Genomic DNA, 12,832 nt, shown 5'->3' with positions numbered 1-12,832 from the left:
TGAAATATTGAAATATTTATATGGTTGATAACCCCGTCTGAGTCTGTTCCTCTTATCTGATTGGTCTTCCTCTGTCACTCCTAAGATGTAGCCATATCTCTCAGTTCCATTAATTACTCTCACTTGTCTTGTATCCAACAAATAAAACCCAAAGAGGTTTAGTAAAGCTCTGAGAGTTCTTATGTTCTGGTGCCAATCTTTCTGAATTGTCTTCCATTTCTTCATTACCTCATTTTCAACTCACTGCTCAAGACATGTCACCTATGCTTTCTTACATGAGTCCCTTTGAAATATCTTCCTTCAAGGCCCAGCTTAAATGTTTTTCCCTCCATGAACCCTGCTCTAGTTCTCCCTAAGCTATAAACTACTTCCAACTTCATCAACCAGGTCCACACTACCACCAGCTATGAACTAGATATGTTTTATTAATTTGAGGGTACAAAGGCATTCAAATCATGGCACAACCTCCAAAACTCCAAAATCGACTGCGGCTTATTTTTCCATATAGGGACTAATACAAGGATTTCATATGAATTATAGTATAATCCAGAGTATGAAAAAAAATATGACACATTTAATTTATAAAGCATTCCTGTGCCTGTTACAAGAAATTATAGTAAATATAATTAAGTACTTATCATTTCAACTTTATTTTTAAAACTGCCATTTTCAAAATATAAAAAATAGACCTGTTTTCAAAGAACCATTTAAATATGGCTTTGAAAACCACAACATAGATGGTAGTGCAATAGCATTCATAGATGTTTATGATAAAAATATTGGTATTATTCTGGTATCGCTTTGCGGCAGGCCTTTGTATTTATAGGTATTTACAATGACTCATAAAAGTAAAACCGCTAATAGCCATTAGTGTAATTTGTATTTAAACCTGAATTTGAGTAACCAACATAGATCAGTCATTTATTTGAGGTTCACATATCCGAAAACTGAAGTAGGAACTATATCATTTCCATAGTTTGTCAACAAACACATCCCCGTCATTCCAGCATCTGTATAAGGTGATCTAATCACAACTCCAGTAAGTGATTTATAGCCAAATATAATAAGGGCTGACACAGCTGGATCCTAGTTGAGATTTTATAAATTTAAGACACTAGGTATCCATGCCAAAAAATAATGGAATCCAGGTCTACATTTTAAATGATGGGAGAGTCTCTGGAAATAAAATTAGTAATGAAATGACAACGAATATCCACTACTACTCAAATTAAGGACACAACTTAAATTTTTCTAGTCAGTGTATTCCAACTGAATTAAAACTAAAGCACATTTATAGTGAGTTTTTTCTCACCAAAATATCCCAATTCTAAAATGGTCTGGATTTGGGCAACATCTTTTCCAGCAAATCCTTAAAGTTTAATTTACCCTTGAAACAGTGATGACATTCTTATAAGAAGCCATTTTCTTGATATTGCACAGAGGTCGATTTTAAAGCTAATCCAGGCACATGAGTTCAGAAAAAAAAAGTGCACTCGCCAAATTCACTTAGCAAATGTTGCAAATCCACTTCTACCTGAACAACAAAATGGAGAAATGTGTGACACTCCCCAGTTGACGTCAGTTTTACTGTCGTGTTGATGGCAGCCACTTCAGGCAGAAGTCCCACAAGTACAGGGAAGGCAAAAAGCAGAAAAACATTAAGATTTAGCAGTTCTTTGACTTCTAATGGTTATAGACTGATTTTGATTATGAGCCATGTTGCTGTGTAGTATTCTTCTGAGTTTTACATTTCAGACACAAGGAGCATGTTGTTGCCTTGGGCAGACATATTAGAATTGTCTTGTTTTAGCTTACTTTTTCTTTTCTCTAAGGTCAAGTAAAAAATGTGAGACATTTTCATATACCACAAAGGTAATACAGCAGGCTGGAGTCACTCTGATCAAATTGGGGGCAATTCCTTTGTAAAATCCACCGAGGCCTTCTTTCCTTTAGAGGGAAAAATAGATAGGTGCTTAATTTCCTACATAGCTAGCCTAAAGATACAAAAGTTTAACTGGCATAGGGCATGGAGCCAGCAGTCAAACCTCCCTGTGATTTAAGTCCGTATTTTCAATGTCCTGAAGTAATGCTGTTTATGACCCCACTTGTAGGGGCTTACATTTCTTTTGTGAGATGACTGAGGAAGAAGGGACACTTCAAAAGTGAACTGGAAATGCTTCAATGTTAACCACCTTTCAAATGTCTTTAAATGTATGAATATGCAGTAATATTAACTGATCTAATATAGGCATTAAAAATCTCATAAATGTTAGACAACACTAAATATAGCACTCAGTAAGATAAAACTGTATTTCCTTAATGCCTGGAATAGAAATATGGCCTTGGAACTTGTCACTTAGGTTCTTGATATTTACTAAATTGAATTAAATTGAAGATTCTAAATATTTTGCTTTGGCCTTTTAAAATTAAAAATAAATATGGGAATGTCTACTTATAACAGTTTAACTATTTCCATGCTGCAGAACAAGCATTTCTTCCACACATGGAAGACATTTACACTGTCAATAGGTTCTGCAACTTCAAGTGAAATAGGTATAACGAAACCAATTTTACCACAGACTGACAGATATAAACAAGAGTTGAGTTCCTATGGCATCTCATCAGTGTTATAAGGAAATGTTATTCAAGGATCCACTATATTTGCAAAAGTTATGGTGCCAGTATCAGGTGTGAAGCCTTCTTAATTGTACTAAACTAGGTCTTTTATGACTTACAAGGCCATTCAAATGTTATATAACACCTATATTTTGTTTTATTAATTTGTCAAAGCATTTTCACGGATCTCATTTGATTTTTATAACAATCTTGTCAACCTAGATAGATAATTTTACAAATGAAGAAATCAAGCCTTAGAGAGATTGAAGTCCATGTAGTAAATGGGAAATGGGAAAGCAGGGGCCACTTTCCCAACCATGTTTTCACCACTGCACACTGGCCTTTGCTATAAAACTAATGTCGACTAGGCAGCTGAAGATTTGCGAGGTACCTCCTAAGAACCATTCTAACATACTCACCTCCAGGTCCTTGTGATTACATCCAATACACCCTCATAAGACATGTGTTGATCCTGAAGACGAGCTCTCACAACTTGATATGGGTACGTTGCTGCTACGGCAAATATTTTGGATAGTGCTGCAACAGATATATATTCTGCTGTGCTCTAAAATGACAACACAAAACAAATTTTTCTTTAGACAGGATTTCTTGAAAAATATAGAAGTATAATTTATATAGGAAAACAAACATTTAAATGAATTTGTAAGTGAAAAATACTATTTCCCCTCTTAACAGAAGCTCTGAGCAATTAAGGGGTTCTATTTTTAACATCTGCGTGTCAAAATATAAAATATTTAACTATAAATTAAATTAGTGGCAGAGTCAATACTCAATATCATAGCAATACCACCAAAGTAAACATGACAAAATTTCCATCTATTATATACTCATAAAAGTAAATGATACATTTTTCTCAAGAATCATCTTACCAATTGGGCTTCTGGTAATCTACTGATATGCTGGTTGTATTTCAACTTCAGTAATTCATATGCCATAAACTGAAGGGCACCATGTGATGTTCCAAACAGCCCAGGAATAAATCCCTAAAAGGGAACAATTAAAAAAAAAGCTAAACTAAGCAAATTTCCAAGGGACCACAGCTTCCAGAGAGGGGAGTAAAGAACAAGTGACCTCGATGTATGACTTAGTGAAATGGTTACTTGACAAAGCTTTACCCAGTCCTTCTTACACCCACCAGTGTCATACTGATACATCTTAGTAATGGGGATAAATAGCTTAAAATACATTTTCAATACTATAGATTTCAGTTTTCATTCAATTGTTTCCTGCCTAAGCTTGGCTTCTTTTTAGATAGGACTGACTATAAGCCATTCAGAACTAGGACAATAGAGCCAAGGAAAATTACAGTGGTCAGTTATTAAAAAGGTATTGATAATTCATTACCTTATATAATCCACGCACACCTTCATACTTATATATTTTCACAAGTGTATCAAACATTCCATTATATCGCCGCTGTGAGGAGTTAACAACACCATCATACTGTAACATGAGGCGAGTTTTTGCTACCCATAACGGGTTTGTAATGCAGAGGGTCATGGCTCCTGAAATCAGATTTAAATAAGATTACTCAGCATACAGGAACTTTTTCACTTATGACAATCCAAATTAAGAAAAGTCCAGTTACATAAAGAATGGGGTTGCTCAGGGGCTGTACCTACAACAGTGAGATGGTTTCTGAGGTACAGTCTTAGGGCTAAAAGATAGACATAGTTTTTGGTGGTCATGTGGTTAGTAAATTAAAAGGAAAATGGAAATGTGAGACACTTTTCGTTTAAAGTGTGAGGATAGTGAAGACGTCCTGGCTCCTAAACAATGTGACCTGGTGTAGAAAACAGATGGAAGTCCCGGGAAGCAGACTCTGATGAGGAGATATTGATACTCGGGAGCAGGACATGGTAGAACCCAGAGGGGTTGAAGATTAGGGGAAAAGGACCAAGAAATCAGCACCTCAATAATCTGTGCACGTGCACATATATATCCACCCCAACTTTACCACAATCTTGCGCAAATCCATTCAAAGTTACTACTATACCTCGAACATTAAAGAACTATACAATGTAATAATATTTACACTCTTTACAGAAAGTGACAATTTTGTAAAAAAATCTTGTTAAGTTTCTCATTTGCTGAGTTTTCTAAGTAGGCCTTTATTCAACAAATATTTGAGTCCTATGTGATTCAGGCCTCTGCTAGCAGCTAGGTATTCAAAAATGAATAAGATAGTTCTTGCCTTAAAAGACAATCAGTAAACATTAAGAAACTAACGTATGTGAAGTATCAAAGTATTAGTTTTAAAGACTTATGGGTCTTTGTTTTTCCTTCTGAATATTATACACGAGACAAGCAAGGCTACTAAACTGTATAACTTTAAAACTGAAATTATATTTTAATTGAAGAAATGCTATACTGAATCACCTTAAAATATTAGATTTATAACTTTTCTAAATTTTCTTATCCTGTGATAAGTAAAATTCTTGAAATCTATCCAGAGTAATCAAGAATACCTGCTTTCTAGGAAATTTCATGTGATCACTGATTAGTATAGTTAGATAAGCCTATTTAAACTCTGATGTTCGAAGGAAAAAAAGGCAAATAAAACAAAAAACAAAGTGAAAATCAAGTTGCAAGCAGATGTTTTATATTTCACACACTGTCTTACCAGCTTCGGCAGCTGAGACAAGGTATTCTGTTGCCTCTAACCGTTCAGCTCTTCCTTCTGTCTTATATGATTTGATAGCATTGTAACTAAAAGAATAAACCATGAGCAGTTTAATAAATATTTTAAATGGTATCATAAAGCAGTTAAGTCTGTTTAAAGTGGTGTGTAACTTAACAGTGCACCAAAAGTAAAAATCAATGCATAATGCAGACATAAAATGAGACCTTTTTCAAGAACAGATTTGCTGGAATGGTTTACTGTATGATTATACCAACCCTCCCCCCAAATATATATGGCTAGCAATACCTATGTAGAATATTTTAATCATACTCATCAATTAAAAAAAAAACAAAAGACTAGGAAAACTGGGAGCGGGGAGGGTACAGTGATAGTGCAGTGATTGGACAAGGCAAAAGAGACTAGAAAAAGACACCTAACAAATATGTGCTGAACACCTATGTTCAGATACTATGGTTGGCAAATCTGATAAAAAGATAAACGCTCAGTGGATCCTTCCTAACAGACTAACAAAGACCATAGGCAGCACACAAATAATCATAATAAAAGACAACATAGACAGTATCATAAGAGTTAGAAACTATAACTTAGATCACAGAAAGCTTTGTATAGGAAATGGCCCTGGCTCAATATGGAGAGACAAGTACGGTTTCAATAGGGACACAGATGAGCATGAACAAAAATTATAATAAGGGTGGATGGGAAGACAGGGAAACTGGAACCACATTTGAGTGGCAGACTGACATTTAGGCTTTATCTAGCAGAAAACAGAAAGCCACTAAAAGGTTTCTGAGCAGGGGAATCAACTCTGCCTGTTTTCCCTAACTCCAATTTCCACTTTTCTCTTGAAAGACTTCAGCTAAATAAATCTTTCCACGCTTTACCAATGCCATTTTAACATGAAACAAGTACACCGTTTTATTATAAAAAATTTTCAACACATAAACCTTACATAGCTTGTCCTTAGAATCTCTTTTTTGGAGAACCTACATAATTCTGAATTTCACAAGAGCATATATTTTATACACATAGTTTCATCCTTTTAAGTATGTCTTAGGATTCAAAATAAGAAAAATATTTAAACAATACTAAGGCTGAATTTTATTTTGCTTTCACTTAAAAAATATTTCAAAATTAGTTTGGATTCTGCCATAAAATTGAGATAAAGCAAAATATATGACATATAAAAGAGAAAAAGACAAATACACCAGGTACTGATGTCTTCCTAAAAATGCCATCTATTAAAACGAAGAAAAGCCTTCCCATTCATGGATTCAGTTTCAAATGTCAGAGGCATGCTTAAGGCAGCACACACTTAGTGCAGTGATGCTTTGTTCTCTCACTTGTACACCCAACAGGTGGAATGTGCCTGCCACAGGCACTTTCCGTGGCTTCTTCAGTAAGCATGCAGTAGCAGTTATTTCAAATGGTGATGATACTTGACAGGTCAAGCGTGAAAGAAATGAATGAGCAGGTCAAATAAGAGGTAAGAAAGAACATGCCTCAAAATCTTTCAACCATGCACTGGCTTTTGCTTTCTGTTCTCAGTAGGGATTTTCCTGTGGTACATGTGCTTACAAAGAGTCCAAGATCTGTCCTCTGCTTTTCCAACTTCATTATGAATCAAATGTATTCTGATAAGCAATTTTCCTGAATTCATATCACGGAAATGGCTTCTGTAAAAGTGTTTCTCCATTTCATCTCTTTACCTTCTTCCTATTAAGAACTTTCTTCTAAACCAAATATTTCTGATAATAGCTAACAGAGAATGAAAGTAATAAGCCATTTTGCTCTTTCTGGCCCCTTCTATTCAGAGAAACAGTTAAATGACTCATCTTGCTCATCAACTGAAATATATATATATATAATCACTAAAATCAAAATTCCTTTTATTTAATACAGTAAAATCTCCCAGATCTACTCACAAGAAAAAGTAGAGGCCCCAGGATAAACCTGCACCCCACACATTTGGGGTTACTCCTTGGTAAAGTCCCCGTAGTCCATCAAGTTTCCAAATGGTAGTCAAGCAATGCAAAATTCCTTTGTATTTTGGTCTCAGTTCCAATCCGTCACTCACTGCAGTAAAAGATATACAAAATTAGGTAAGAGCAAAGTTCTACCTCTGAATCACATATAAACACCACATAATCAATCGCATAAAGGAGATAAATTCAGAAGAAAAAACTTTTTGGGTGAAGAAAATTATTTTCCAGGATAATTTAATATTTTAAAATAAATACATCCATGAATTGATTAAAATTTTCATTGAGGGCATACTGAGCAATCAAATAATATTGCAGGAAGTGTCAGATTGGCTCTTAAATAATCAAAAAACCTCTTAAGTAAATAGGTTTCAACACAAGTTTTATTTTCGTTGTAGATATCCAAGATTAAGGATTCAAATAATCAAAAATATAACTCAAAAAATAAACTAGCTAGGAGCCTTAATTATATTAAGAGTACTGTCAAGACCTGAGGAGTGGCAGGAAAGAAAATGGATACGGTTAAACTTTTTTTGGTAAATTCTTTCTACCCTCCCCACCAACACACACAAACGCACACCAAAATCAGCATAAGTAGAAAAAGTATCCTTCCCTTTTATTGTTTTCTTACTCTCAAAAGTTCTAAATAAAATATAATAGTAAAACAAACACTAAGTTATATAGATTTTATGTTTCTTAAATAAGGAGAATTCAAATCTCTTTTAGAAGCTGAAAATACTTGACTATAACTTCTATTTTGTGAAAGACTCCACAAACAAGAGATTGAGAAAAAAATATTTATAGTATAGAGTTAATATAGCTAATATAAAAGCAGTATGTGCAAATCAATTAGAAAATGCATAAACGGCCCCAAAGAAAAATGGTCAAATTATATGCACTATCAATTCACTTAAAAATACAAATAGCCAAGATGCTTTGAAAGATATTCAACCTCACTGATGAAATCTTATTTTTTGGAAGTTTATTTAATAACAAAAGAGGAAAGTTCACAATACACTCTTGAGAAGAAAAAGCATACGAAACTATAATTTTAATTCTGTTGCTAGTTGAAGAAAAGATGGTGTCCTAAATTAGGACGATGGCAGTGTGAACTGAAAGAGTGGACAGGTCCAGGAAAGATTTACGATATAGAATCAATAGGACTCCTCAACTGGTAAGAGGTGTGAAGCGAAGAAGGCTGCCCTAGTTGGTATGTGAATTGTTTCTCTCTCTTTTTTTTTTTTTTTTTTGCTACCATTAAAAGTTTGTTAGAGAATACTCTGTATAAGAATTTGTACAAACATTATATCCTTATAAATATTTACAAGAGGAATTAATATGGGTCAAAAGGTATAAATTTAAGGTTACAAATACATAATGAAATTGCCCCCCACCCCCTGAAAGTTTATACAAATTACAGTCCACTAGCCATATAAAAGTGTGGCTACTTCAACATCCAAAGAAGAATCACTGTTTACCACTGCCAGGTAAAAAGCGGGGAATGAATTTCTTTCATCATTAACTTGACAAGGTTAATCATGAAATCAGATTAAAGTATACTAGTTTTTGTCAAAAGACCTGGGTTTGATATCTGACTTCCCTAATTAGCTACATGGTCTTAAACTTTCCTGCTTCATTGGGATAAATATCACTTACCCTACAGGTTGTTGTGAAGTTTATACAAGTTTAAAAGCAAGTAGCAAAGTGACTGGCTCTCAAGAATGTTTCGCTGTGTACTTTACAATCTTTCTGATGCTTCCCTTAAATTTTATGTGTCTCATTCTCCTGTATAAATTTCTAAGTACCTTTCCATCTTCCTTTTAATAGTAAGCTCATAACACAATTTCTCTCAAGGTGAAAAACAAAACAAACCTTAAAACATCATCATTATGTGTCATAGGAATGAACCAATGATTTCTTTATTGTTTTGAGAAGCTATTTAATCCTTGAAGTAGAGTGTTAAATATTTCAGTAATAGGCAACAATATTCTATACCCTATACTTTCTTAAAACTATAATCTATTTACCTTATCATAGGATCAAATCTTTAATTTTGAAAAATATATACACAGGTAATTATTTTATCTAAAAAATAAGAAAAACTATCAACTACTTATTATTGCCAAAGAGGAATTGTAAACATAAGTAGGATTCAAACCATGACCCTTAGGTAAATGTAATCTTCGAGGCAAAATAAGCAATCACATTACAAAGTTATAAGCATTGTGATAAACATATAAAGTGCTACAAGAATACAGAGGAAACACAATAAATGCTGTGTAGAGAAGGAACTGGAAAGGTGCAGCAGGGTGACAGAAAAAGTGAGAGAGAAGATGGTCGGATGGAGCCCTGAAGAATGATTAGAAATTTGTGTAGTGTTCAGGGAAAGGTAGGGAAGGTTTATCTCCAGACAAGTGCAACAGCTGATGCAAATACATGGAAGCATCATAGCACTGGGCACTGTTAGGGAAAACACTGGGGAGCTGGTGTAGTTGAAGTGTACATACAGCTGGTGGAGTGAAGAGATGGTAGGAAATTAGGCTAGAAAGAAAGCAAGGCCCTGTTATGGACTGAATTGTGTCCAGTCTGCACCAGCTCCCCTCCCCCCCACCAGCCTCTACACCCACCAAATTCATATGAAGCCCTAACCCTCAATATGGCTGTATTTGGAGACAGGACCTTTAACGAGATAACTAAAATTAAATGAGGTCATAGGGTAGGGCCCTAATTCAATAGGACTGGAAATAAATAAAGAGGAAGAAACACCCGAATACACACACAACAGAAAAGGCCACATGAGGACACAGGAGAAAGCCAAGGAGAGAGGACTTACCAGAAACTAACCCTACTAGCTCTTTAATCTTGTACTTCCAGCCCCCCAAACTGTAAGAAAATAAATTTGTTGTTTAAGCCACGCTGTCTGGGGTATTTCGTATGATAACCCTAGCAGACTAATACAGGCCTAACTGCAAAGGTTCTTGAAAATCACAAGTGTCTATAATCTCGAAGTCTCAGATTTCTAAAATTTGGGTCCAAGTGTGCCTACATGTTTTAGAAAGGAAATCCTGGCAGCCCAGGAAGAATGAATTTGAAGGTAGGAAACCTGGAAGCAAGAAAACAAATTAATAGACCTTGCAGTTATTTATGAAGAGGATCGGAAGTAGGGCCTTTCTAATGTCAAATTAAAATTGCTATATAAATAGAGTGAATATTTTTGGCCTAAATAACTACAGCACTAATGCTGATGGTCAATCAACTATTTTGATTTCAGTTATCCATCTTCCCAAATTTTCCTCTTTTCCATCACCATTTCATAGCCACACTGTGAGCTTTATTATTACAAAGATGTGTTTTGACTGCCAGATCTTTAATTTTGTCCTCCCATCCAATCTCAATCACCTTATCTGTTGCCCCTGCCCTACTGGTCTAATACTCTCTCCCTTTCCTAGGCATGATATGCTTACCACAAGCTCATTAACTTACCAAGCCAACCACACTATTCCTCAATGATTATTTCAACTGTCCTATTTTCTGCTCCCAAACAAAACGTTGCAGAAGAGAGACACCAAGTCATACAGGCCTGCACCTGCAGCCAAAGCCAAAATTCTTTTCGTGTTCAAGCCACTATACACAGGGATTCTTACAGCTAGTAGTACAGTGAGTGGTTAAGTGACAGAGGGTTCTAGAATTAAACCACCTGGGTTCAAATCCCAGCTCTATCTTTACAAACTTGTGCCTTGAGCAAATTAGTCAACTTCTATTATCCTTATCTGTATAATGCAGATAATAAATTCTCAAAGTTGTTCGGTGTAGTCAAAAAGATAATGCATGTGAAGTACTTAGCTTATTGCCTTGTTCCTAGTAAATGCTCAATAAATGTACTTCTCATTATTTGTGCATGCATCATAAACTTCACAGAAATTACATGACTTTGTGGGTTTTCACCTAAGAATACTACTCCATAATTTCTACTGATTTTCCTTAATAGAATGGCTTCTTGCCTCCTGCCCCTCTGTCAAAATACTAGTTCTTCTATGGGGAACCTTAAGATCTAATGAAACCTTTACAGATACAGATATATATATATATATATACACGGTCATCAATAATATATAATTTTCTCGATAGTCTACCTCTACTCACATTTTGGTATTTGGATTTATTCCATTTTGTCCTTGGTTTTATGTTGTCTGGAATAATCTTTTATATGACTAAGTCTCAAGCCTACAATTAAGACTATAAGTTTCCTGAGGACAAGAACTTTTAGAAGCTTCTGTATCCCTTACTCATACAGTAGTCTACAAATACTAAGAGAACAGTGTATCAGGTGAATAGGATATAATTAGTTTAACTCTTTAAAGTAAATCATTTCTGCAGATCTATATCAAGGCAGAACTTGACATGTAATAAGAGAAATGAAACAGAAAATCGTTTCCAAATAAATTTATCGAAGACCTTATTTGAAATTACCTTTTCCAGAATTTAGTGTTGAGTTTAACTTCTGCAATACTTTGTTAATTTTAATATCCTTAATATACTTAATTCAAGGCGCTTAATTCGATAAACCTAAAAAAAATACTATTTGGAGATCAGCTACGTTTCCTTTACAGGACCTTGTACCACACTATAAACGCTAAACAAACTTTCAAGAGAATTCTATTTCCAAACCTGCTGGGGATTACGCCTTAACTCAAGCACTTGTATCTTCCTCTCAGCGGTGCTGACAAACACGTGGCTACCCTAAGATTTTAAAGTGCTTTCAACGTGTTGAGACCTAAGCCCAATCAGGTTTTGAGGCCCACATTCTACACCAGTGACGGTTTTTCTACCCATGCTCTCCATCCCTTAGTCCTGGGGAACAGGTACGACGGCGGCCAGATCCCTTTACCAGGCTCCTCTGCCTCAAATCTAGTTCCAGGAGAGCCCGGATGGAGAACGCCTTCTTCCACGCCCTCCTCTTACTATGGAAGCAGCAGGGGGAGACGAAGGCCTCTTTTTGCGCCTTTATCATCCAGTTCAGGGTGACAACAAGGAGGAGCCCAGGGTCTGAACGGGCTCTTACCGGCAAAGCGGATCTTGACAAGGTCCAGCGGGTGCAGCGCGAGGTTGGACAGGACCCCGCCGCTGACACCCGCCACCAGGTTCTCGTACCGGACGTGGCGGAATACCGCGCTCCACGAGGACGACCCGGGCACCGCCTGGCCCTGGCCCGTCATTGACTCGGCGCCCGCTGATACCACGGCGCCAAGGGCCGCAGAGCTGGGACTAGATGCAGTGGCCGCCACCGTGGGCACAATCGCTGCCTCGAAGCAGGAACCCCGTGGCGCTAGCCCACTTCCAGGACCGGCGCACGGACTCGGACGCACGAAGCCGAGAGACACGGGTGCAGCAGGAGCATGACAGTGGGGAAGCCGCACGTCACGCCAGCGGAGAGCGCGAAGGAGGTGGGGCGCCCGCCTCCGCCGAATCTCCGCCCGCCTCGCCTACAGCCGCTGCTGGCTGAGGCTGAAAGACGTAGATGGGAACGCACAGAGCCGACCCCGGCCAACCTTTGTCCACAAAACTACGGAGC

The 12,832-nt window shown here is 36.6% G+C and overlaps 1 protein-coding gene across 1 annotated transcript; it reads right to left on the bottom strand.

The window, feature by feature from the left end:
* Positions 1 to 405: 405 nt before the first annotated feature.
* On the bottom strand, positions 406 to 12,744 carry SLC25A32 (solute carrier family 25 member 32). Its single transcript, XM_006916626.3, has 7 exons — positions 12,323 to 12,744; positions 7,204 to 7,354; positions 5,261 to 5,346; positions 3,982 to 4,142; positions 3,507 to 3,620; positions 3,036 to 3,181; positions 406 to 1,947 (listed from the first exon to the last, which is right to left on the bottom strand). The coding sequence occupies exons 1-7, from the start codon at positions 12,474 to 12,476 to the stop codon at positions 1,812 to 1,814; spliced, it is 948 nt and encodes a 315-aa protein (XP_006916688.1). The 5' UTR covers positions 12,477 to 12,744; the 3' UTR covers positions 406 to 1,811.
* Positions 12,745 to 12,832: the final 88 nt, after the last annotated feature.

Source organism: Pteropus alecto, unplaced genomic scaffold (genome assembly GCF_000325575.1).
Source record: "Pteropus alecto unplaced genomic scaffold, ASM32557v1 scaffold164, whole genome shotgun sequence".
Lineage (NCBI taxonomy): Eukaryota > Metazoa > Chordata > Mammalia > Chiroptera > Pteropodidae > Pteropus > Pteropus alecto.
This window is presented reverse-complemented; position numbering and strand designations above follow the sequence as displayed.